This window comes from Labrus bergylta, chromosome 8 (genome assembly GCF_963930695.1).
Source record: "Labrus bergylta chromosome 8, fLabBer1.1, whole genome shotgun sequence".
Taxonomy (NCBI): Eukaryota; Metazoa; Chordata; class Actinopteri; order Labriformes; family Labridae; genus Labrus; species Labrus bergylta.
Genome location: NC_089202.1, coordinates 29,483,484 through 29,510,890, shown reverse-complemented (window position 1 = coordinate 29,510,890; position 27,407 = coordinate 29,483,484). Strand labels below are relative to the sequence as shown.

The 27,407-nt window shown below is 43.0% G+C and overlaps 3 protein-coding genes across 3 annotated transcripts; all 3 read right to left on the bottom strand.

The window, feature by feature from the left end:
* Positions 1-2,111: 2,111 nt before the first annotated feature.
* On the bottom strand, positions 2,112-4,569 carry LOC136179905 (E3 ubiquitin-protein ligase TRIM35-like). The gene has a single exon (XM_065958371.1). The coding sequence runs from the start codon at positions 3,471-3,473 to the stop codon at positions 2,112-2,114; it is 1,362 nt and encodes a 453-aa protein (XP_065814443.1). The 5' UTR covers positions 3,474-4,569.
* A 2,684-nt stretch (positions 4,570-7,253) lies between these two features.
* LOC109997124 (nuclear factor 7, brain-like) lies at positions 7,254-10,779 on the bottom strand. The gene has a single exon (XM_065958343.1). It carries the CDS (start codon positions 10,547-10,549, stop codon positions 9,188-9,190), a length of 1,362 nt encoding a protein of 453 aa, XP_065814415.1. The 5' UTR covers positions 10,550-10,779; the 3' UTR covers positions 7,254-9,187.
* Positions 10,780-22,806: 12,027 nt separating this feature from the next.
* LOC109997122 (nuclear factor 7, brain-like) lies at positions 22,807-24,289 on the bottom strand. Its single transcript, XM_020651506.3, has one exon. The coding sequence runs from the start codon at positions 24,197-24,199 to the stop codon at positions 22,826-22,828; it is 1,374 nt and encodes a 457-aa protein (XP_020507162.2). The 5' UTR covers positions 24,200-24,289; the 3' UTR covers positions 22,807-22,825.
* Positions 24,290-27,407: the final 3,118 nt, after the last annotated feature.

The window sequence follows — 27,407 nt, the reverse complement described above, 5'->3', positions numbered from 1 at the left end:
GAGGGATTCAGATCAAGTGTAGAAACTTTATTGATGATTACAGGTGGAACAGGATTCACACTAACCACATATTTGAACTCTTTGTTGTTCTAAAGAACGTAAAGCGTTCAGACTTCAGAGGAGGTTTCATCCTCTGAACATGAAGATGGTAAAGAAATATGGACAGTCTTCAGGTCTTATATTTGACATTTCAAACATGATAACAAACCCACGGAGCCGTACCTTTACAGAATGAAGCTGCAGGATGACTCCAACACAGAACAGCTGACATTTGTTACAAATTAAACCACAAAACCACAAAAAAAGATTTAAAGAATACCCCGAGATGAATCAAACTTAAACTGTACAATTAAAAAATAGACGTATACAAGAAGTGTACATAACCCGTACAGGGATGAAAATATATGTGACATTTAAACAAAAACCTATAAACAGTTGAGGAAAAAAAACGGTAATTAGACCTGAATATAAAAAATTTAAAAAAAGTATTGACCTTCTGAAGTTGTGTTGTTTATATATGTACAGTAATGTTTAAAATATGATCAAAAAACAGACATTGAATAACAGTCAGTGCAAACATTAAAGGTGTGATTTAAATGAGTGTGTTAGTATTAAAGTGTCCAACTAGAGGCTGACTCTTGGGACTGCTGTGCAGATGGGAAATGGAAAAAAGGAAGATTTAGTCCGAGTGTGTGCGTTCCCCCTGCCATAACCGTGAGGTGTTGTACAGACGTATGGCCAGGGGGACAAAAGAGTTGTTGAGTCTGTCTGTGGAACACTGAACACACTCCTCTGCCTGCTGAAGGTGCTGTGCAGAGGGTGGGGGGTGTTGTCCATGAAAACAAGATTAAAGATGGAACTATGATTTTGTAAGAAGAGTGAAACGTGGTGAGCTGAAGTTATTGTTCTACTGTGGAGTGATTTCAGATCACCGTGTGCAGATTATAATCTCTCCCTGCAGGGTAATAACTCCAGCACACAGAGATACAGACGATGATGCCTTCAGGGACTCCTCAGAGTTCAAGTGAAAAAGAGACGACAGTTAACCAGTTAACACGCTGAGCAGATTATATTTAAAGAGACTCCAACAAACCGACCAATCAGGATCGAGATTTTACCTGCTGTCGAATTATACTCAAAGTTATAATGAACAAAATCACCATGACAACGCAATCAAAACAATCCTAAAAGAATCAGAGACGAAGATTCTGAACACCTTCATCATCATCATCATCATCATCATCATCTTCATCATCTTCACCATCATCTTCATCACCTTCATCATCATCATAAACATCATCATCATCATCAAAACCTTCATCATCACCAACATCATCATCATCATCATCATCATCATCAACATCATCTTCATCATCAACATCATCATCATCAACATCATCAACATCATCATCATCAACATCTTCACAATCATCTTCATCATCATCATCACCTTCCTCATCATCATCATCATCATCACCATCATCATCATCACCTTCATCATCATCATCATCATCGTCATCCTCATCATCATCATCATCTTCATCATCATCATCATCATCATCATCATCAACATCACCTTCATCATCATCATCATCATCTTCATCTTCATCATCATCAACATCACTTTCATCATCTTCATCAACATCACCTTCATCATCATCTTCATCATCATCATCTTCATCAACATCACCTTCATCATCATCATCATCATCATCACCATCATCACCTTCATCATCATCATCGTCATCCTCATCATCATCATCATCATCATCATCATCATCACCTTCATCATCATCATCATCATCATCTTCATCATCATCATCATCATCTTCATCAACATCACCTTCATCATCATCATCATCAACATCACCTTCATCATCATCATCATCATCATCTTCATCATCATCATCATCATCATCATCCTCATCATCATCATCTTCATCATCAACATCATCATCAACATCACCTTCATCATCATCATCATCAACATCACCTTCATCATCATCATCATCATCTTCATCAACATCATCATCATCATCACCTTCATCATCATCTTCACCTTCATCATCATCATTCATCATCATCATCATCATCATCATCTTCATCATGTATTAGATCTTCTCTGGTAAAATCTTCAGTGGGAGTTTATCCACAGTGATAATGATTGGAAACATCCTCTCAGTGAAAGTGTGTGTGTGTGTGTGTATGTGTGTGTGTGTGTGTATGTGTGTGTTAGTATCAGGATCAGAGAACGACAGCTCTCCTCTGTTACAGTCCAGATTCACTCTGATCCTCTGAGACTTCTTCTTCACTGAGAGAACAGTGAGTGGATGTGATGGGGAGCCTGCTCTGTATTTACCATCATAGAACCATATTGACCAACGTCGAGACTCTGCTAACACACCCAGTCCCCAGCATGTACTGTCTCCAACGTGGACGTCCCAGCTGTGAGTCCCTGAGTTAAAGCCCTCAGAGCCCAGGACAGACCAATAAGAATCAATCCTCTCTGGATTATCAGGAAGCTGCTGTGTCTCTCCTAGTGTCACACAGGTCAGATCTTCAGACAGGATGAGGAATGGATCAGCAGTGTTTGGGTCCAGAATGACCGGACTGTAGGAGACCATGTCCTTCATCTTGTTCCAGATGTTGAAGCTCAGGTTGCCCAGGTGTTTGGCCTGGTCTATCAGAGCTCCTGAGGGCAGCTGTGGATCCTCCAGCAGGGGGCGCTGCTGGACTCTTTCCACTGCAGCCTTGTAGTTTTTCAGGAATGAGACGTCTTCAGCTCTCAGCTCGTCCTCTGTGTCTCTGACTGTGTGTGAAAGAGCTGCTATCTCTCTGCTCAGAGCCTCCATCTCCTCCTTCATCCTCTGACTCTTCTGCTCCTCTTCCTCCCTCAGTGCACACAGCCTGGCCTCCTCTTCCTCTTCTAGAAACTGGTGAAGCTTCTTAAACTGCTCCTTAATCTGCCTCTCTGTGTGTCGGGCCTGGACCTGAATGTGTTCTGCTGTTTGATCAAACTTCACTTTAACTTCTTTAAAAACATTTAACTTCTTCTTTACCGGCTCCAGAGTTTCCTGAAGTTTCTTCTTGTGTTCTTGAGCAGCTTCATCGATGGGTCTGAATCTGTGGTTGGTGTGTTTTTTTGAATCTCTGCAGATGACACACACCGGCTCCTGATGGTCCAGACAGAAGAGTTTGAGTTTCTCAGAGTGCAGACTGCAGAGATCCTCTGAAGCTCTCTGATCTCTCTCCTGCACAAAACTCTCACTCAGGTTCTTTAAAGCAAAGTTAGGAGGAAACCAATCCTTTGAGTTTCTCCTCTTACAGAGTGGACAGTCCTGGTTCTCCTTCTCCTTCCAGCAGTCCTTCACACACTCTCTACAGAAGCTGTGGCAGCAGGACAGCATCACTGGATCTTTAAAGATGTCGAGGCAGATCGGACAGCTCAGATCTTCCTCAAACTTAGACGCCATTTTATCTCAGAGTCAAAACACGCAGCAGAAAATGACAGGAAGCCACTCCCCGTCCCTGAGAGTTACTTTCACTTTGATTGTTTTTCTTTCAAACTCTCGTTCAGTTTGAGGATTCAGCAGCAGGTTGAAGTATTAGTATTCCCAGTATCCCAGTATAACAAGTACTCCCAGTATTCCCTCCTCCTCCTCCTGTCCTCTCTCAGTGGAAGTCGTGCTTGTTTGTGTCTGCAGGTCGGTCCGTCTGTCAGCGTGTGTGTGTGTCTCTTCAGGGTGAGGCAGAATAACCAGTTTCCTGGTTTGTCTCAGGTGAGACAGGTGAGGGGGCGGAGCTTCTTCAGAGCAGGAACACAGAGAACAGTCTCATTTCTCTTCCTGCAGCTTGAAGTTTTGAAGACAATTAGTTTGAAGATAGAAGAACACCTGGAAGGTTTTATATCACTAAAGGTGAACTTCAAACGTCTGCAGCCTCACCGGAGATGAAGAATGGTTTTTAATCATGTAAGAGTATTTAGGCCATGGAAAGCAGTGTTTCCCCTCGGTTTAGAGCTCTGGAGGGGAGTCGGACAGCGCCACAGATACTTAAAGGAATAATGGTGTTCATGTGTTTCTTTTAATGACAGCAGTCAATGTAACAACTATTATTTCAACTTGTAACGGTCTGTCCAGCTTAGTTTTTGTTCCTGCAACTCCCGTTTCTGAGCGCACCTGAATGCATCTCTCATTGTCTGAGCACCCCTGAATGCAGCACGGTCACAGCGCATTCCCTGAATAACAGCAGAGAGAGAGACATGCCCAGAAAAGTCTGAAGTCAACTAAGCAGACTACTTTATTTTCTGATGCTTCTTAAGGACTTTTTATTATTGTGTGTGAGTCCGTCAGACAACCACACACACCCAGACCTCCACTGGTGTGTGTGTGTGTGTGTGTGTCTGTGTGTGTGTGTGTGTGTGTGTGTGTGTGTGTGTGTGTGTGTCTGTGTGTGTGTGTGTGTGTGTGTGTGTGTGTGTGTGTGTGAGTCTGTCAGACAACCACACACACCCAGACCTGCACTGGTGTGTGTGTGTGTGTGTGTGTGTGTGTGTGTGTGTGTGTGTGTCTGTGTGTCTGTGTGTGTGTGTGTGTGTGTGTGTGAGTCCGTCAGACAACAACACACACACAGACCTCCACTGGTGTGTGTGTGTGTGTGTGTGACTGTGTGTGTGTGTGTGTGTGTGTGTGTGTGTGTGTGTGTGTGGAAAGTGCCATAGATCAGCTAACTGAGCAGACAAACGTGACAGTCTTTTTTTTCTCTCTTTTTTTTAACAACTTTATTGTAAACACAGACAATGTTACAAAGTTAGATTAAGGAACAAACGAACATGCCAGGGGTTGACAAAGACTAAGACAAGTAAAAACATAGGGAAGGGTAGAAATGGAAGGGTCTTCAGTTTACACAATTAAAATAAATACAATATTCAAGAGTCTTCAGGGCCTTGGGGTTCTCAGAGTGCTGGATGGTTTTTATGTACTGCTGCAGCTCATTAAAATAATGTTTGAAAATGGGTTTTCTGTTAGCAAATTTACTTTTATGGATATGAAATTTAGCCAAAATGATAAAAAGATTAATAATATGGTACTGTTTTAGTTCCAGACAAACGTGACAGTCGACGCTAGCATTGTCGTGACCAATGACGTGTTGAACATACGCCCGCACGCCGCTATGTCTTAACCTGTAAAAACTAGCTTCCACACTAAAACAAAAATTTAAAAAGTGGGAGAAAGTAGAAATTCCCAGCTTTCCAGTGGTACCACAAATGTCTCATTCAGACGGTGTCACAGTGCGATCGCGTTGTGCAGCACATTTAAACCATCAGGTTATTAAAACTTTTAAAGTTACTAATAGTTTCTGCAGAGTGTTTGGCATACAGCTCCCATCTGCTCACAGCTTCTATATCACTGTGCACATGCTGAAGTGTTTCTGAGGTTTTCAGCATATCAGAGAAGACATGGACGTTTGATCATCCTGTCACACAGAGCAGCAGCTAGACTTGATCATAGATTTAGGAGTTTTAGTTGATTACTATTTTAATAACTGCAGAACAACCTCTAAAAGGGAGAGAGAGCTCATACAGATAAGAGAGAGTGTGCCGTTACTATGGAGCTATTATTGTGGCAAAACTATTTGAATATGCGTACATAGATCCACAAATGTGTAAAAAGATCCACAAAATCCGTAAACTAATCTGAAAATATGTAGACCAACTTTGAAATGTTTACTTATTTATTAATGGCAGTGAACTTTTTCAGCTGTAAATCCTGAAAATACACACAAATGATCGCTTACAACTAGGGCTGTTGAAATGAATCATTTAATCGATGCATCGCGATGCAGGGACAGGAAGTAATCGATGCTGACGAGGGTTAGAAAAAAAGGCTAAATGTGGTTGTTTTGAGCAGCGTTGAGTGAGTTTGTTTTACCTAAACACACACAGTGGTGTGTAAAGAAAGTAACGTAGGCTAACAGAGGGATTTGTGACAGAAAACAACATAAATTGAGTCCCGGTCCTGGTCTTGCTGACTTTATGAGCAGAGTCAGTTGGTCCTGCAGGCTCAGACCACAGTGCTCCACTGCAGGCTGAAACAACTTGACTCGGTGTCTCTTTAGCCGACCGCAGCTCGGGTTAGCATCTTCATCACAGGTAAAGGTGTGTTTAAACTGATGCCTCGCTGTCTTAAGTCCAGGATAACTAAGGCCCTTTTTCAAACCAACCCCTACACTCTCCCCCTCTGTGATGGAGTGCACTCCGTCAGAAGTGACACTCGCAGCTGAATGAAGTCTCCTTCATCAAGGTGTAGGGTAGAAATACAGCAGCAAGCTTTGGGACAAACTTCCCTCTCTCACACGGAAACAGGAACTGTGTGTTACCATGGTTACTCAGCGGTATCTTGCAAAAAAGGCTTTTTTTTGTAGCTAATGCATTCTGTAAAAATATTTATGTAGCCTAGATTCTTCTTCTTCCTTAGTTATATTAGTGTAGACTTATAACAAAACCATTAGATTGAGTCTACACTGTTTATTGTAATTTATAATTTCAGTTAATTTATTGTAATTTTTAGATCAGGATGTCCTAAATTAATGCAAAGACAAGGATAATATTGCTGAACATCAGAGCAGCAAAAAGATGGCCGGTTTGAAAAAGGGCCTAAAACAAGGGGGCTGTGGCGGTGACTCGGGATAAAGTGAGCGGCTGTAAACACAGTTGACTCCCGACACAGCGTCATCGAGAATCACCTCCACTAAAGCTGCGTTCGTTCGATGAAACACAAAGTGACTTAAAAACATCTTTCTCTCATATAATAAACTAAACACACAGAGACTTAAAAACATCTTTCTCTCTGATAATAAACTAAACACAAAAACACTTATAGCCTACTTTTTACCTATACTGTAGGCTACCTTTAGAATGTATTAATTTTAGCTTACAATGTAAAGATATTGATAATGACATTGTTGTCTAAATCACTTTTTTAAGTTATACAAAAGGAGTTCATATTTATAAGACTGTTTGTCTCTGTTTATGAAAAAGTAGCCATGTGCAGTAATATAGAAAATTGAGGATGAATCGTGATGCATCGTGATATGGAATCGAATCGTAAGACCAGTGAAGATGCACAGCTCTACTCACAACGGACAACGACAAACTCTCAGTATAAACTCGGGTATAAACGGGTAGAGAGCGAGCAGGGAGACGGGGAGGCGTGATTGGTTCAATAAAACACAACAGCAGACAGAAAGAGGGATTCAGATCAAGTGTAGAAACTTTATTGATGATTACAGGTGGAACAGGATTCACACTAACCACATATTTGAACTCTTTGTTGTTCTAAAGAACGTAAAGCGTTCAGACTTCAGAGGAGGTTTCATCCTCTGAACATGAAGATGGTAAAGAAATATGGACAGTCTTCAGGTCTTATATTTGACATTTCAAACATGATAACAAACCCACGGAGCCGTACCTTTACAGAATGAAGCTGCAGGATGACTCCAACACAGAACAGCTGACATTTGTTACAAATTAAACCACAAAACCACAAAAAAAGATTTAAAGAATACCCCGAGATGAATCAAACTTAAACTGTGCAATTAAAAAATAGACGTATACAAGAAGTGTACATAACCCGTACAGGGATGAAAATATATGTGACATTTAAACAAAAACCTATAAACAGTTGAGGAAAAAAATCTGTAATTACACCTGAATATAAAAAATAAAAAGAAGTGTCTGAAGTTGTGTTGTTTATATATGTACAGCAATGTTTAAAAAATGATCAAAAAACAGACATTGAATAACAGTCAGTGCAAACATTAAAGGTGTGATTTAAATGAGTGTGTTAGTATTAAAGTGTCCAACTAGAGGCTGACTCTTGGGACTGCTGTGCAGATGGGAAATGGAAAAAAGGAAGATTTAGTCCGAGTGTGTGCGTTCCCCCTGCCATAACCGTGAGGTGTTGTACAGACGTATGGCCAGGGGGACAAAAGAGTTGTTGAGTCTGTCTGTGGAACACTGAACACACTCCTCTGCCTGCTGAAGGTGCTGTGCAGAGGGTGGGGGGTGTTGTCCATGAAAACAAGATTAAAGATGGAACTACGATTTTGTAAGAAGAGTGAAACGTGGTGAGCTGAAGTTATTATTCTACTGTGGAGTGATTTCAGATCACCGTGTGCAGATTATAATCTCTCCCTGCAGGGTAATAACTCCAGCACACAGAGATACAGACGATGATGCCTTCAGGGACTCCTCAGAGTTCAAGTGAAAAAGAGACGACAGTTAACCAGTTAACACGCTGAGCAGATTATATTTAAAGAGACTCCAACAAACCGACCAATCAGGATCGAGATTTTACCTGCTGTCGAATTATACTCAAAGTTATAATGAACAAAATCACCATGACAACGCAATCAAAACAATCCTAAAAGAATCAGAGACGAAGATTCTGAACACCTTCCTCCTAATCATCATCATCATCATCATCATCTTCATCAACATGACCTTCATCATCATCTTCATCATCATCATCATCAACATCACCTTCATCATCATCATCATCTTCATCAACATCAACATCATCATCATCATCTTTATCAACATCACCATCATCATCATCATCATTATCATTATCATCATCATCATCATTATCATCATCATCATCTTCATCAACATCAACATCATCATCATCATCATCATCATCATCAACAACATCACCATCATCATCATCATCTTCATCATTACCTTCATCATCATCATCATCATCTTCATCAACATCACCTCATCAGGATCATCATCATCATCATCATCATCAACAACATCACCATCACCATCATCTTCATCATTACCTTCATCATCATCATCATCATCTTCATCACCATCATCATCATAAATCATCATCATCTTCATCATCATCTTCATCACCATCACCTTCATCATCATCGTCATCATCACCAACATCATCATCATCACCAACATCTTCATCGTCATCATCATCATCAATCATCATCATCATCATCTTCATCACCATCACCTTCATCATCATCACCTTTATCACCATCACCTTCATCATCATACCTTTATCATCATCACCTTCATCATCACCTTCATCATCATCTTCATCATAATCATCATAATCATCACCTTCATCATCACCTTCATCATCATCATCATCATCTTCATCATGTATTAGATCTTCTCTGGTAAAATCTTCAGTTTATTCCCAGTGATAATGAATGGAAACATCCTCTCAGTGAAAGTGTGTGTGTGTGTGTGTATGTGTTTGTTAGTATCAGGATCAGAGAACGACAGCTCTCCTCTGTTACAGTCCAGATTCACTCTGATCCTCTGAGGATTCTTCTTCACTGAGAGTTCAGTGACTAGATGTGATGGGGAGTCTGCTCTGTATTTACCATCATAGAACCATATTAACCAACATCCAGACTCTATGACTCCCTTCCTCTGTCCAGACTCTGCTAACACACCCAGTCCCCAGCATGTACTGTCTCCAACGTGGACGTCCCAGCTGTGAGTCCCTGAGTTAAAGCCCTCAGAGCCCAGGACAGACCAATAAGAATCAAACCTCTCTGGATTATCAGGAAGCTGCTGTGTCTCTCCTAGTGTCACACAGGTCAGATCTTCAGACAGGAAGAGGACTGGATAAGCAGTGTTTGGATCCAGAATGACCGGACTGTAGGAGACCATGTCCTTCATCTTGTTCCAGATGTTGAAGCTCAGGTTGCCCAGGTGTTTAGCCTGGTCTATCAGAGCTCCTGAGGGCAGCTGTGGATCCTCCAGCAGGGGGCGCTGCTGGACTCTTTCCACTGCAGCCTTGTAGTTTTTCAGGAATGAGACGTCTTCAGCTCTCAGCTCGTCCTCTGTGTCTCTGACTGTGTGTGAAAGAGCTGCTATCTCTCTGCTCAGAGCCTCCATCTCCTCCTTCATCCTCTGACTCTTCTGCTCCTCTTCCTCCCTCAGTGCACACAGCCTGGCCTCCTCTTCCTCTTCTAGAAACTGGTGAAGCTTCTTAAACTGCTCCTTAATCTGCCTCTCTGTGTGTCGGGCTTGGACCTGAATGTGTTCTGCTGTTTGATCAAACTTCACTTTAACTTCTTTAAAAACATTTAACTTCTTCTTTACCGGCTCCAGAGTTTCCTGAAGTTTCTTCTTGTGTTCTTGAGCAGCTTCATCGATGGGTCGGAATCTGTGGTTGGTGTGTTTTTTTGAATCTCTGCAGACGACACACACCGGCTCCTGATGGTCCAGACAGAAGAGTTTGAGTTTCTCAGAGTGCAGACTGCAGAGATCCTCTGAAGCTCTCTGATCTCTCTCCTGCACAAAACTCTCACTCAGGTTCTTTAAAGCAAAGTTAGTCGGTAATCCCTTTGGATGTCTCCTCTTACAGAGTGGACACTCCTGGTTCTTCTTCTCCTTCCAGCAGTCCTTCACACACTCTCTACAGAAGCTGTGGCTGCAGGACAGCATCACTGGATCTTTAAAGATATCGAGGCAGATCGGACAGCTCAGATCTTCCTCAAACTTAGACGCCATTTTATCTCAGAGTCAAAACACGCAGCAGAAAAAAACTGGAAGCCACTCCCCGTCCCTGAGAGTTACTTTCACTTTGAAACTCTCGTTCAGTTTGTGGATTCAGCAGCAGGTTGAAGTGTTAGTATTCCCAGTATCCCAGTATAACAAGTACTCCCAGTATTCTCTCCTCCTCCTGTCCTCTCTCAGTGGAAGTTGTGCTGGTTTGTGTCTGCAGGTCGGTCCGTCTGTCAGCGTGTGTGTGTCTCTTCAGGGTGAGGCAGAATAACCTGTTTCCTGGTTTGTCTCAGACGAAACAGGTGAGGGGGCGGAGCTTCTTCAGAGCAGGAACACAGAGAACAGTCTCATTTCTCTTCCTGCAGCTTGAAGTTTTGAAGACAATTTGTGAGTCAGCCTGAAGATAGAAGAACACCTGGAAGGTTTTATATCACTAAAGGTGAACTTCAAACGTCTGCAGCCTCACCGGAGATAAAGAATGGTTTTTAATCATGTAAGAGTATTTAGGCCATGGAAAGCAGTGTTTCCCCTCGGTTTAGAGCTCTGGAGGGGAGTCGGACAGCGCCACAGATACTTAAAGGAATAATGGTGTTCATGTGTTTCTTTTACTGACAGCAGTCAATGTAACAACTATTATTTCAACTTGTAACGGTCTGTCCAGTTTAGTTTTTGTTCCTGCAACTCCCGTTTCTGAGCGCACCTGAATGCATCTCTCATTGTCTGAGCACCCCTGAATGCAGCACGGTCACAGCGCATTCCCTGAGTAACAGCAGAGAGAGAGACATGCCCAGAAAAGTCTGAAGTCAACTAAGCAGACTACTTTATTTTCTGATGCTTCTTAAGGACTTTTTATTATTGTGTGTGAGTCCGTCAGACAACCACACACACCCAGACCTCCACTGGTGAGAGTGTGTGTGTGTGTGTGTGTGTGTGTGTGTGTATATGGGGCGTGGAAAGTGCCATCAGCTAACTGAGCAGACAAACGTGACAGTCTTTTTTTTCTCTCTTTTTTTTAACAACTTTATTGTAAACACAGACAATGTTACAAAGTTAGATTAAGGAACAAACGAACATGCCAGGGGTTGACAAAGACTAAGACAAGTAAAAACATAGGGAAGGGTAGAAATGGAAGGGTCTTCAGTTTACACAATTAAAATAAATACAATATTCAAGAGTCTTCAGGGCCTTGGGGTTCTCAGAGTGCTGGATGGTTTTTATGTACTGCCGCAGCTCATTCAAATAATGTTTGAAAATGGGTTTTCTGTTAGCAAATTTACTTTTATGGATATGAAATTTAGCCAAAATGATAAAAAGATTAATAATATGGTACTGTTTTAGTTCCGGACAAACGTGACAGTCGACGCTAGTGACCAATGACGTGTTGAACATACGCCCGCACGCCGCTACGTCTTAACCTGTAAAAACTAACTTCCACACTAAAACAAAAATTTAAAAAGTGGGAGAAAGTAGAAATTCCCAGCTTTCCAGTGGTACCACAAATGTCTCATTCAGACGGTGTCACAGTGCGATCGCGTTGTGCAGCACATTTAAACCATCGGGTTATTAAAACTTTTAAAGTTACTAATAGTTTCTGCAGAGTGTTGGGCATACAGCTCCCATCTGCTCACAGCTTCTATATCACTGTGCACATGCTGAAGTGTTTCTGAGAGGTTTTCAACATATCAGAGAAACCATGGACGTTTGATCATCCTGTTACACAGAGCAGCAGCTAGACTTGATCATAGATTTAGGAGTTTTAGTTGATTACTATTTTAATAACTGCAGAACAACCTCTAAAACGGAGAGAGAGCTCATACAGATAAGAGAGAGTGTGCCATTACTATGGAGCTATTATTGTGGCAAAACTATTTGAATATGCGTACACAGATCCACAAATGTGTAAAAAGAGCCACAAAATCCGTAAACTAATCTGAAAATATGAAATGTTTACTTATTTATTAATGGCAGTGAACTTTTTCAGCTGTAAATCCTGAAAATACACAAATGATCGCTTACAACTAGGACTGTTGAAATGAATCATTTAATCGATGCATCGCGATGCAGGGACAGAAAGTAATCGATGCTGACGAGGGTTAGAAAAAAAGGCTAAATGTGGTTGTTTTGCGCAGCGTTGAGTGAGTTTGTTTTACCTAAACACACACAGTGGTGTGTAATGAAAGTAACGTAGGCTAACAGAGGGATTTGTGACAGAAAACAACATAAATTGAGTCCCGGTCCTGGTCTTGCTGACTTTATGAGCAGAGTCAGTTGGTCCTGCAGGCTCAGACCACAGTGCTCCACTGCAGGCTGAAACGACTTGACTCTGTGTCTCTTTAACCAACCGCAGCTCAGGTTAGCATCTTCATCACAGCTAAAGGTGTGTTTAAACTGATGCCTCGCTGTCTTAAGTCCAGGATAACTAAAAGAAGGGGGCTGTGGCGGTGACTCGTGATAAAGTGAGCAGCTGTAAACACAGTTGACTCCCGACACAGCGTCATCGAGAATCACCTCCACTAAAGCTGCGTTCGTTCGATGATAAACACTCTGACAAAATCTTCACAATAAAAGTCCCCGGCCTATCTGAAGTTGAAGTGCTTTTAATGCGAAGCATCCAGATCAGGAAATGAGGTGTTTACAGCAGTAGCAACTTAACACAAGCCGCCTGAAATAAAAAGGACAGAAACAAAACTTAACCTGACAGCTAAAGACTACAATGTCCTGAGAAGAGAACACACAGAGACTTAAAAACATCTTTCTCTAGTATAATAAACTAAACACACAGTGACTTAAAAACATCTTTCTCTAGTGTTACCACCTGGCTCATGGCAGGTAACAAAGGAGGGAGGCCACACAGAATTACTCGTTCAAATAATAATTTAATCAACAAAAGGGTCACATATATACATACATATATGAAGGTCATCCAGTTTGACAAAAATCCACAGACAAAAATGTGCAGATGCTTGCAGCATGCCCCAGCTGAGAGAGTGAGCACATCTCTTGGGCAGGCCTAAATAACCTTCTGTAGGCAAACTCAGCTGAGCAGGCACCAGCTGACGACCCTCCCAGCTCCACTCACATCCCAACTCCAATCACCTGGTTAGAACACAAGGCTGTGAGACAGGAAACACACAAACAGAAAGACAGACAGAGTGGGAGCAGAAAGGGAGGGGTTGTCACACCCCCACCCTTAAGATGGGAGTCCTCACTGTATTCCCAAACATGTAAACTACACACATCAATTGAAACCTCAACTTATACCCTGAATTTACAAGTGAGCCGATCGACTGTTCATTTTAACTTGTGACTTCATACAACCTGCAAGAACCCCCGATCCTGACTGCTAGACCAACCTCCCAGCAACCTTGGTACCTAGGAAGCACTTTAAGAGAGACTAACCAGAGCAGACAAAGATAAGATGCAAGTACATTGAAACACACAAATTAACTTAACCTGCCATCGCCCGAGACAAGGCATCCGCCACGACATTCTCAGTGCCCTTTACATGTCGTATGTCTAAATTAAAAGGTTGTAGGAAAAGACACCAAGTCTTTGGTTTGGATTTTGGAGTGAGTGTAGAAAGGTCAGTGGATTATGATTGCTGTACACCACTAAGGGACTAACTCCACCCCCTACATATACCTCAAAGTGTGTCAATGCCCAGATGAGCGCTAGAGCTTCCTTCTCAATAATGGAATAATTTAACTGGTGTGAGTTGAACTTCCTCGAGAAATAACTCACCGGACAGTCAACCTGATCCCGATTTCTCTGCATCAGAACAGCACCAGCTCCCACCTTACTGGCATCCACAAAGAGACTGAAAGGCTTCTCCATCTGTGGGGCAGCAAGGACAGGGGCAGAACACAAACACGACTTCACCGTTTCAAATGCTTTTTGGCAGGTCTCAGTCCATTCGAACTTCCTCTTAGGGCTCAAAAGAGAACAGTCTCATTTCTCTTCCTGCAGCTTGAAGTTTTGAAGACAATTTGTGAGTCAGCCTGAAGATAGAAGAACACCTGGAAGGTTTTATATCACTAAAGGTGAACTTCAAACGTCTGCAGCCTCACCGGAGATTAAGAATGGTTTTTAATCATGTAAGAGTATTTAGGCCATGGAAAGCAGTGTTTCCCCTCGGTTTAGAGCTCAGGAGGGGAGTCGGACAGCGCCCACGATAATAGCCTACCATACCCAAGAAGCGAGAGAGATCCTTCCTAGTGGCTGGAACAGGAAACTGATCCACAGCCAGCACCTTAGCTCTCACAGGCCTCACTTGACCTTGGCCAACTATTTTGCCCAAGTAGGTTACTGTAGCTTTTGCAACTTCACACTTGGCTAGGTTGACAGTCAAATGAGCCCAGTCCAGACGATTAAAAAAGGGCCCGGATACGCTTAAGGTGATCTTCCTAAGAGTCACTAAAAATGACCACATCGTCCAAATATACAGCACACCCCTCCAGACCTGATACTACCTGATTCATAAGGCGCTGAAAAGTGGCTGGGGCATTACGTAGCCCAAACTGCATAACTGTATAGGAGTAAAGCCCACTCGGTGTAATGAATGAAGCGATCTCTTGTGCCCTAGGTGTTAACGGAACCTGCCAATACCCCTTAAGTAAATCAAATTGACATATTTAGCAGACCTGACCAGATCTACACAGTCCTCCATCCTTGGGAGAGGGAAGGAGTCAGGTTTAGTCAGCTTATTTACTTATCGGAGGTCCGTACAAGGTCTAAATGTACCATCAGGCTTCTTTACAAGCAAACACGGGGAGGACCAACTAGAAGAGCATGGCTCAGCAATGTCATTCTCCAGCATGTATTTCACCTCTGTCTCCAAGTGCTCCCGCTTGTCTGGAGACATTCAATAAAAGCGTTGTTTTACCGGCTGGGCATCTCCGACATCAATGTCATGCTCAATAAGATGAGTGCGAGTTGGAGTATCGGAAAACAAACAAGGAAATTCCCTAATTAGCTCCACTAGCTCCTTCCTATTTCCCTCAGGTAAATGTTTTAACATGGCATCAATGTTGGCAAGTGATTCAGAGTTTTTTTTAGACGTCCTTGTAAAACCCCATCGTCTGGAGTTCCAAACTCCTCATCTACCTCTGTTGTCGGACCAACAGCTTTGGGCGGCTGTTTTACTGGAGCGGCTGCAGAGGCAACAGATTCTCCAGGATCGGACCCAGAAGAACGAGCAAAGTATGGTTTTAACAGGTTAATGTGACACAGTTGGACTGACTTTTTAGATAATTCAAGTCTGACAGTTTACGTGTCACAGTGTAAGGTCCAGAGAATTTAGCCTGAAAAGGAGCTCCAACTAATGGCAAAAGGGCCAGAACCTGATCACCTGCACTAAACTCACGGTGTTCAGCACGCCGGTCATACAGAGTTTTCATTTTGGACTGAGCTGCCTGCAGATTTTCTTTGGCTAATTGGTTAGCTCTGTACAGCCTTTGTCTGAACCCATTTACATAATCTATTAGGTTTTTCAGGGGCCCCTGGGTTTGCCAGTCCCTTTGCAGGGAGGCTAGAGGACTGCGAACAGTGTGACCAAAGACCAGGTCATTTGCACTAAACCCCAGGCTCTCCTGTGACACCTCTCTGGCAGCCAACATCAGCCAGGGTAAGCCCTCCTCTCAGTCACAATCTAACTCTGTACAGTAAGAGCGGAGAAGAGACTTCAGCGTTTGGTGAAATCGTTCCAAGGCTCCCTGACTCTCCGCATGATACGCACTTGACTGTTTGTGTTTTATGTTCAGCTGTTTAAGCACTTCACTAAACAGTTTTGAGCAGAAATTGGAACCCTGATCAGATTGTACTATTTTAGGGAGACCAAAAACAGACATGAACTGGGTTAAAGGTTTTAAGATGGACATAGTAGTTATATTTCTCAGAGGGTAGGCGGCAGGGTAGCGGGTGGCCTGACACATTACAGTTAGCAAGAACGTGTTACCAGCCTTGGAGCGTGGCAGAGGACCAACACAGTCGACTATCAAACATTCAAATGGTTGGTCAGCCACCGGAATCAGATAAAGGGGTACTGACTTTATTACCTGATTTGGCTTACCTGTCAACTGACAGGTGTGGCAGGTTTTAATAAAGGCAGAAATGTGCCTTTTTAATCGAGGCCAGTAAAAGCGACGCAGCACCCTATCGTAGGTTTTCTTTACCCCTAAATGGCCCGCAATGCCACCGTGAGCAGTCTGGAGAACAGCCGAGTGTAATTTAGTGGGCAAAACAATCTGCAACACTTCCTCCCCCCCAAAACGGTCTCCTTGAGGAACCCACTTCCTTACCAAGATGCCATCTCTAAGACAATAACCATGTACTGTACTCACCACCTCATCATCTGGAAGAACCTGCCCGAATAGATCCTACAGTGTTGGATCATTTCTTTGTTCCTGCAAGACACAGGCAAAGGAAAAGCAGGCAGGGGAAAAAACAATTCTTTCTTCTTAACTAGAACTACAAAGTCTGACCCACCACCATCACGGCTCATAGCACGTGTCACTGCTCCCGTAGGAATCCCTAAAGTAGATGTTTTTTCAGAAGCTTCCATCCGAGTGTCTGGAGGTTTCACCTGTGCAGGAACATTAGGCCATACCCAATTTCCTGCCAGGTCATTTCCCAGGATTACCTGGACACCAGACATGGGTAAAGATGGACGCACTCCCATTACCATGTCCCCTTTCAACAGGTCAGATGACAGTGTTAGTCTATGTTGAGGAGCAGAAAAAACAGTTAAACCCATTCCTCTGACATCTACACAGGAACCAGTGTCTGTCATAGAAGAGAACGGTAACACTGAATCCATGATAAATGAATCCAGTGCTCCTGAATCTCTTAACATTTTAACTTTAACTCTGTTCTCACTTCCAACTACTGAAACATATCCCTCAGAGACAAACGCTTCATAACCCGGGTCAATAGTTTCTGTCTGACCGTGTTCCATATCAGCAACCGTGATCACAGACCCTGTCGAAGGCTTTGTGAGTGCCTGTACTGCAGCTATAGCACAAGCCTTCTCTACATAACTTAAAGACACAGCAGCCCCAGGTGGCTTTGCTGATAACCCCCCAAGCTTTAGCTTTTTCCTTAACACTGGACACTCATTTGTTGGGGTTGTATCAAGTCAACTTTGGTTATATTCTTTAATAATTATACTTCATTAATAATAATATAAATAAAATATCATTAAACTATGTTTAATCTCGTTTTGGGGCACCAACCTGTAATCAGGTAAATATAACCAAAATATCACTCAAATGAGTCTCAAATGAGTTATTTAATTACTAATACTATTAATAATGAATAACTATATTTAATAAATTGAAGGCGTGAAATCCGTACACAAAGCCTTCGCACCCAGCTTATATCACAATGCAAATTCACCAGTAATCACAAACAACTGCTCTCTTAAATTATAACAGAATTTATTTAAACAAAGCAAAATCAATCCAAAATCAATGAACTTAATTGAACAAATAACTATTATAAACTAATCTAAGCAACAAACATTATCAAGCAAAGGCTTGTGGAAGGGGTGTGAATGTGTGTGTGTGTGTGTGTGTGTGTGTGTGTGTCAGAGAGAGGGGGGGGGGGGGGGGGAAGAAAGGGGGGAGATGGCTTCGTACCTACGTGGTCGTTCACGATGGCGCAAACCTAACAAAGACCTGGGTGCGTGCGTGCGTGCGTGCGTGCCTGTGTGGATGAAAGGGAGAGAAAAGGGGGGGGAGATTACTTTGTCCCACGTGGTCGCCCTTCCGATGGCGCACAGCTAACAAAGACCTAATGTGGCCTTAATGTCTAAAAGAGACCGAGTTCGGCCCTACACGATCTGTGTCTCTGAGGCGACTGGATAGCCGCGAGTGTATAGATCTCTGTGCATAATGGCGCGGTGGTGGAGTTGGTCTCCAGATGTACGTTTACACGGGAATATGTGTGTGTGTATGTTTGTAGAGGGGGAAATAAAAGAGGATAAAAGAGAATAAAAGAGAAATGCGTGCCTGAAGAGGCCGGATCACAGTCCGACTCCCGCGCCACAACTTGGAGTAATTCCCTTCATTCACAGAAACAAACCAATAGCCGAATTCAAGTTAATACGGCTTACACTGGCCTTTCTGATCAGAAGAGTAATACCCGGTTATAACGCTGTTACGCTAAACACATATAGGACGCAGCGGTCCGAAACAACAACAAGAGTTTTAAACAGGTAAAACTCAGAACGCAGCGGTCCAACAAAGAGAAAAATTACAGTTTCTGCTTCGATCAACAATTGTTAAAACACTCTCTAAAGCTAATTCTGCCCAGACCTAATTAAGCTTCACTTGTGAATCGCTGGTGAATTGGTGAAAGGAAAAGAGTCCGGCGATGGAGCAGATCTTCTGTCCGTCCTGGTGCAGAGGCGTTTGATGGCGGCGAGGGTCCCTTACGGCAAGAGCGGCTTTGTTGGTTCTCCGTCGAGTGGAAAGATGTCCGTTGATGTCCTTTCGTTGCAGGACGGAATAAAACCGTTATCTTTCTGATAATCTGTTATACTCTGACGCTCTCCGAGAAACTGAGATGCGTTCACTGGACATTCCGAGCTCGGAATTTAGAACACTGCCGGCCGCGGATTACCTGCGCGCCAAAAAAACTTAAAACAAAGGAAGATGGTGGCAGAAACAGGAGGTGAGCTTGGGTCTCCGAGCACTAGAAGTCAGCGCATGGAAAAACAAGAACAATGGAAGTCTTGGAGTTTTTGTAGCCTGGCCTGCTCCATGGGGGGTCTACCTCAGGTCCCCTCCATGAGGAGAGAGAGGTTCCGGTCCCCCCCTTACTTCACGCGTAGGTGTGAAGTATCGCAGGGGATTCTGGGAGTCCTTTTAGGCCTCTTTGTGATCTCAGTGAATAACTCAAATGAGGCTTTTACAGAGGTGCAGGCCCAAGTCCATTGTTTGACTGTCCTAAGCCTGCATGGCCCAACACATTCCTCCAGTGACCTTTACCTTGGCAGTAGTTACAGACACGACTAGGGTCAAACTTTCCCTGTGAGCTATGGTCAGTTTTCCCTGAAAACTTATCTGACCCTTCTGACCCTTCTGACCAACCCTTACTGGAGGTTGCCCCAGCCTGTCTTTCCCCCGGGCTAGAGTCTGCACGACCCCTGCTCTCAACGAAAGACACCTTGTGGGTCAATGTAAACTCATCTGCCAATTTGGCCGCTTCTGAAACCTTGCTTACCTTCTGTTCATTTAAGTAAGTAGCAATGTGGTCAGGTAAAGTGTTTTTAAACTGCTCAAGTAAAATCAACTCCTGCAAATCCTCCAATGACACTACCTGAGACGCAGTACACCAACGGTTAAAAGGGGCTGCTAGGTTGCGAGCAAATTCAGTGTAGGACTGTTTTTCTTTCCGTATGAATCTGAATCTCTGTCGATATGCTTCAGGTACTAGCTCGTACGTTCTTAGCACAGCAGCTTTAGCCAGCTGATAGCTAACACTATCGCTAACACTCAAAGCTGAGAAAGCCTCCTGGGCCTTGCCAGTAAGAACACATTGAAAAGCAGGGTACGTTCAGCATCTGACCAATTTCTTGCCTCAGCTAACCGCTCAAATAACACGAAGAAAATGTCAGGGTCCCTTTCATTAAACCTCGGCACTAACCTCAAATTAACAGAGACATCAAATGACTGTGGAAGAGAAACATTTGCTGACTCAGCTGGAAGCTTTCCCTCACTTATAAGTTCAAGTTTATATCTCTCCAACTCAAACTGGTGTTTGGACTGCACAAGAATGGCCTCTTGTCTTAACCTTTCCATCTCCAGAGCATGTTGTTGTTCCTGCAAAAGAAGCTGTTTCTGTTGATCAAAAGTCAGTCCACCCCCAATACCAGTTAACACTGGAGTTGTATGAGACACTTTACCTGACACACTCACATTGGGAAAAACATTAGACACACCCGTCATATCTATCTGCGCACTTGTACTCCTCTCCTCGAAAGACAAAACTTTTTTATCTATTAAGTGGACCTTTAACGTTGCCAGCAGTTCATCTTTACTTAATTTTTTTGAAAGATCAACACAATAAAGATCAGCTACTGGTGGTTTCGCAACTCCTCACTTGGAAACTGAATAAACTCTTCAATTGATGCCATTTTTCCAACATTTACCCCACTAAAGGAATACAAAGCTCAGCAGTGAACTTTTATGAACGTTTATGAAAAAGTAGCCATGTGCAGTATAGAAAATTGAGGATGAATCATGATGCATCGTGATATGGAATCGAATCGTAAGACCAGTGAAGATGCACAGCTCTACTCACAACAGACAACGACAAACTCTCAGTATAAACTCGGGTATAAACGGGTAGAGAGCGAGACGGGGAGGCGTGATTGGTTCAATAAAACACAACAGCAGACAGAAAGAGGGATTCAGATCAAGTGTAGAAACTTTATTGATGATTACAGGTGGAACAGGATTCACACTAACCACATATTTGAACTCTTTGTTGTTCTAAAGAACGTAAAGCGTTCAGACTTCAGAGGAGGTTTCATCAAGAAATATGGACAGTCTTCAGGTCTTATATTTGACATTTCAAACTTGATAACAAACCCACGGAGCCGTACCTTTACAGAATGAAGCTGCAGGATGACTCCAACACAGAACAGCTGACATTTGTTACAAATTAAACCACAAAACCACAAAAAAGATTTAAAGAATACCCCGAGATGAATCAAACTTAAACTGTGCAATTAAAAAATAGAAGTATACAAGAAGTGTACATAACCCGTACAGGGATGAAAATATATGTGACATTTAAACAAAAACCTATAAACAATTGAGGAAAAAAATCTGTAATTACACCTGAATATAAAAAATAAAAAAAAGTGTTGACCTTCTGAAGTTGTGTTGTTTATATATGTACAGCAATGTTTAAAACATGATGAAAAAACAGACATTGAATAACAGTCAGTGCAAACATTAAAGGTGTGATTTAAATGAGTGTGTTAGCATTAAATTGTCCAACTAGAGGCTGACTCTTGGGACAGCTGTGCAGATGGGAAATGGAAAAAAGGAAGATTTAGTCCGAGTGTGTGCGTTCCCCCTGCCATAACCGTGAGGTGTTGTACAGACGTATGGCCAGGGGGACAAAAGAGTTGTTGAGTCTGTCTGTGGAACACTGAACACACTCCTCTGCCTGCTGAAGGTGCTGTGTAGAGGGTGGGGGGTGTTGTCCATGAAAACAAGATTAAAGATGGAACTACGATTTAGTAAGAAGAGTGAAACGTGGTGAGCTGAAGTTATTATTCTACTGTGGAGTGATTTCAGATCACCGTGTGCAGATTATAATCTCTCCCTGCAGGGTAATAACTCCAGCACACAGAGATACAGACGATGATGCCTTCAGGGACTCCTCAGAGTTCAAGTGAAAAAGAGACGACAGTTAACCAGTTAACACGCTGAGCAGATTATATTTAAAGAGACTCCAACAAACCGACCAATCAGGATCGAGATTTTACCTGCTGTCGAATTATACTCAAAGTTATAATGAACAAAATCACCATGACAACGCAATCAAAACAATCCTAAAAGAATCAGAGACGAAGATTCTGAACACCTTCATCATCTTCATCTTCATCAACATCATCATCATCTTCAACATCATCATCATCATCAAAACCTTCATCATCATCATCATCATCATCATCTTCATCATCATCTTCAACATCATCATCATCATCAAAACCTTCATCATCATCATCTTCATCAACATCATCATCATCATCATCATCATCTTCAACATCATCATAATCATCATCATCATCAACATCATCTTCACCATCATCTTCATCATCATCATCATCAACATCATCATCTTCAACATCTTCATCATCATCATCAACATCATCTTCATCATCACCTTCATCATCATCTTCATCATCATCATCAACATCATCTTCATCATCATCATCACCATCATCTTCATCATCAACATCATCATCACCTTCATCATCACCTTCATCATCATCATCATCTTCATCAACATCATCATCATCATCATCATCATCATCTTCAACATCATCATCATCATTATCATCATCAACATCATCTTCACAATCATCTTCATCATCATCATCATCTTCAACATCTTCATCATCATCATCATCAACATCATCTTCATCATCATCATTAACATCATCATCATCTTCACCATCATCTTCATCATCAACATCAACATCATCATCAACATCATCATCACCTTCATCATCACCTTCATCATCATCATCATCTTCATCATGTATTAGATCTTCTCTGGTAAAATCTTCAGTTTCTGGAATTTATCCAAAGTGTTAATGTATGGAAACATCCTCTCAGTGAAAGTGTGTGTGTGTGTGTGTATGTGTGTGTTAGTATCCGGATCAGAGAACGACAGCTCTCCTCTGTTACAGTCCAGATTCACTCTGATCCTCTGAGGATTCTTCTTCACTGAGAGTTCAGTGACTGGATGTAATGAGGAGTCTGCTTTGTATTCACCACCTCTGAACCATATTGACCAACATCCAGACCGTATGACTCCCTTCCTCTTTACAGACTCTGCTAACACGCCCAGTCCCCAGTATGTACTGTCTCCAACGTGGACGTCCCAGCTGTGAGTCCCTGAGTTAAAGCCCTCAGAGCCCAGGACAGACCTGTAAGTATCAAACCTCTCTGGATTATCAGGAAGCTGCTGTCTCTCTCCTCCTCGTGTCACACAGGTCAGATCTTCAGACAGGATGAGGAATGGATGAGCAGTGTTTGGGTCCAGAATGACCGGACTGTAGGAGACCATGTCCTTCATTTTGTTCCAGATGTTGAATCTCAGGTTGCCCAGGTGTTTGGCCTGGTCTATCAGAGCTCCTGAGGGCAGCTGTGGATCCTCCAGCAGGGGGCGCTGCTGGACTCTTTCCACTGCAGCCTTGTAGTTTTTCAGGAATGAGACGTCTTCAGCTCTCAGCTCGTCCTCTGTGTCTCTGACTGTGTGTGAAAGAGCTGCTAACTCTCTGCTCAGAGCCTCCATCTCCTCCTTCATCCTCTGACTCTTCTGCTCCTCTTCCTCCCTCAGTGCACACAGCCTGGCCTCCTCTTCCTCTTCTAGAAACTGGTGAAGCTTCTTAAACTGCTCCTTAATCTGCCTCTCTGTGTGTCGGGCCTGGACCTGAATGTGTTCTGCTGTTTGATCAAACTTCACTTTAACTTCTTTAAAAACATTTAACTTCTTCTTTACCGGCTCCAGAGTTTCCTGAAGTTTCTTCTTGTGTTCTTGAGCAGCTTCATCGATGGGTCTAAATCTGTGGTTGGTGTGTTTTTTTGAATCTTTGCAGACGACACACACCGGCTCCTGATGGTCCAGACAGAAGAGTTTGAGTTTCTCAGAGTGCAGACTGCAGAGATCCTCTGAAGCTCTCTGATCTCTCTCCTGCACAAAACTCTCACTCAGGTTCTTTAAAGCAAAGTTAGGAGGTAATCTTTTTGAATGTCTCCTGTTACAGAGTGGACAGTCCTGGTTCTCCTTCTCCTTCCAGCAGTCCTTCACACACTCTCTACAGAAGCTGTGGCTGCAGGACAGCATCACTGGATCTTTAAAGATGTTGAGGCAGATCGGACAGCTCAGATCTTCCTCAAACTTAGACGCCATTTTATCTCAGAATCAAAACACGCAGCAGAAAATGACAGGAAGCCACTCCCCGTCCCTGAGAGTTACTTTCACTTTGAAACTCTTGTTCAGTTTATGGATTCAGCAGCAGGTTGAAGTGTTAGTATTCCCAGTATCCCAGTATAACAAGTACTCCCAGTATTCCCTCCTCCTTCTCCTGTCCTCTCTCAGTGGAAGTCGTGCTGGTTTGTGTCTGCAGGTCGGTCCGTCTGTCAGCATGTGTGTGTCTCTTCAGGGTGAGGCAGAATAACCTGTTTCCTGGTTTGTCTCAGGTGAGACAGTTCAGGGGGCGGAGCTTCTTCAGAGCAGGAACACAGAGAACAGTCTCATTTCTCTTCCTGCAGCTTGAAGTTTTGAAGACAATTTGTGAGTCAGCCTGAAGATAGAAGAACACCTGGAAGGTTTTATATCACTAAAGGTGAACTTCAAACGTCTGCAGCCTCACCGGAGATTAAGAATGATTTTTAATCATGTAAGAGTATTTAGGCCATGGAAAGCAGTGTTTCCCCTCGGTTTAGAGCTCTGGAGGGGAGTCGGACAGTGCCACAGATACTTAAAGGAATAATGGTGTTCATGTGTTTCTTTTAACGACAGCAGTCAATGTAACAACTATTATTTCAACTTGTAACGGTCTGTCCAGCTTAGTTTTTGTTCCTGCAGCTCCCGTTTCTGAGCGCACCTGAATGCATCTCTCATTGTCTGAGCACCCCTGAATGCAGCACGGTCACAGCGCATTCCCTGAGTAACAGCAGAGCGAGAGAGACATGCCCAGAAAAGTCTGAAGTCAACTAAGCAGACTACTTTATTTTCTGATGCTTCTTAAGGACTTTTTATTATTGCCTGTGAGTCCGACAGAGAACCACACACACCCAGACCTCCACTGGTGAGAGTGTGCTCAGCTGTGTGTGCGCAAGTGTGTGTGTGTGTATGGGGCGTGGAAAGTGCCATAGATCAGCTAACTGAGCAGACAAACGTGACAGTCTTTTTTTTTAAACAACTTTATTGTAAACACAGACAATGTTACAGTTAGATTAACGAACAAACGAACATGCCAGGGGTTGACAAAGACTAAGACAAGTAAAAACATAGGGGAGGGTAGAAATGGAAGGGTCATCAGTTCACACAATTAAAATAAATACAATATTCAAGAGTCTTCAGGGCCTTGGGGTTCTCAGAGTGCTGGATGGTTTTTATGTACTGCCGCAGCTCATTAAAATAATGTTTGAAAATGGGTTTTCTGTTCGCAAATTTACTTTTATGGATATGAAATTTAGCCAAAATGATAAAAAGATTAATAATATGGTACTGTTTTAGTTCCGGACAAACGTGACAGGCGACGCTAGCATTGTCGTGACCAATGACGTGTTGAACATACGCCCGCATGCCGCTACGTCTTAACCTGTGTTGGGCCACACAGGCTTAGGACAGTCAAACAATGGACTTGGGCCTGCACCTCTGTGAGAAGCCTCATTTGAGTTATTCACTGAGATCACAAAGAGGCATAAAAGGACTCTTAATCCCAGAATCCCCTGCAGTAATTCACACCTACGTGTGAAGTAAGGGGGGACCGGAACCTCTCTCTCCTCATTGGAGGGGACCTGAGGTAGACCCCCCATGAAGCAGGCCAGACTACAATGCTCCAAGACTTCCATTGCTCTCTCTTTCCACGCGCTGACTTCAAGTTTTCGGAGACACAAGCTCACCTCCTGTTTTCTGCAACCATCTTCCTTTGTTTTAAGTTTTGGCACACAGGTAATCTGCGGCCGGCAGTGTTCTAAAATCCGAGCTCGGATTGTCCAGTGAACGCATCTCAGTTTCTCGGAGAGCGTCAGACTATAACAGATTATCAGAAAGATAACGGTCTTATTCCGTCCTGCAATGAAAGGACATCAACGGACATCTTTCCACTCGACGGAGAACCATCGAAGCTGCTCTCGCTGTAAGGGACCCTCGCCGCCATCAGACGCCTCTGCACCTGGACGGACAGAAGATCTGTTTTATCGCCGGACTCCTTTTTCCTTCACTAATCGCGGGCAAAGCGATTCCCAAGTGAGGCTTAATTAGGTCTGGGCAGAATTAGCTTTAGAGAGTGTTTTTAACAATTGTTTGATTGAGGCAGAAACTGTCATTTTTCTCTTTGTTGGACCGCCGCGTCCTGAGTTTTACCTGTTCAAAACTAACCGGGTATTACTCTTCTGATCAGAAAGGCCAGTGTAAACCGTATTAACTTGAATTCGGCCATTGCTTTATTTTTGTGAATGAAGGGAATTACTCCGAGTTGTGGCGCGGGATTCAGACTGTGATCCGGCCTCTTCAGGCGCGCGTTTCTCTCTCTTTTTCTTTTCCTTTCTTCTTCTTTTTTCTTAATAATACACACAGACACACACACACATATTCCCGTGTAGATACACATCTGGAGACTAACTCCACCACCGCGCCATTACGCACATAGGCTACACACCCACACACACAGAGAGATCTATACACTCGCGGCCATCCAGACGCCTCAGAGACACAGATCGTGTAGGGCCGAACTCGGTCTCTTTTAGAAATTAAGGCCACATTAGGTCTTTGTTAGGTGTGCGCCATCAGAAGGGCGACCAGGTAGGATGAAGCAATCTCACCCCTCTTCCCTCTTCTCTCTCTTTTCCATCCACAGACACACGCACCCAGGTCTTTGTTAGGTGTGCGCCATCGTGAGCGACCACGTGGGTAGAGTTGCCGCCTCTCAACTGGAAAGTCGAGGGTTCAATCCCCAGCTGGGCAACATGTCTGATGTGTCCTTGGGCAACACACTTAACCTTGCTCCCGCTGCTTCAGTGGCGGTATATGAATGGGATTAGTTACTTCTGATGGATGATACTACACAGCGATCATCACAACCATCAGTGTGTGAAAGGGTATGAATGGGTGCGTGTGACATGTGGTGTAAAAGCGCTTTGAGTAGTCGGAAGACTAGAAAAGCGCTATATAAGCTCAAGTCCATTTACCATCTCCACACACACACACACACACACACACACACACACACACACACACAACTACACTTTTACACCTCTTCCACAAGCCTTGCTTGATAATGTTTGTTGCTTAGATTAATTTATGATAGTTATTTGCTTGGTTAAGTTCATTTATTTTGGATTGATGTTGCTTTGTTTAAATAAATTCTGTTATAATTTTAAGAGAGCAG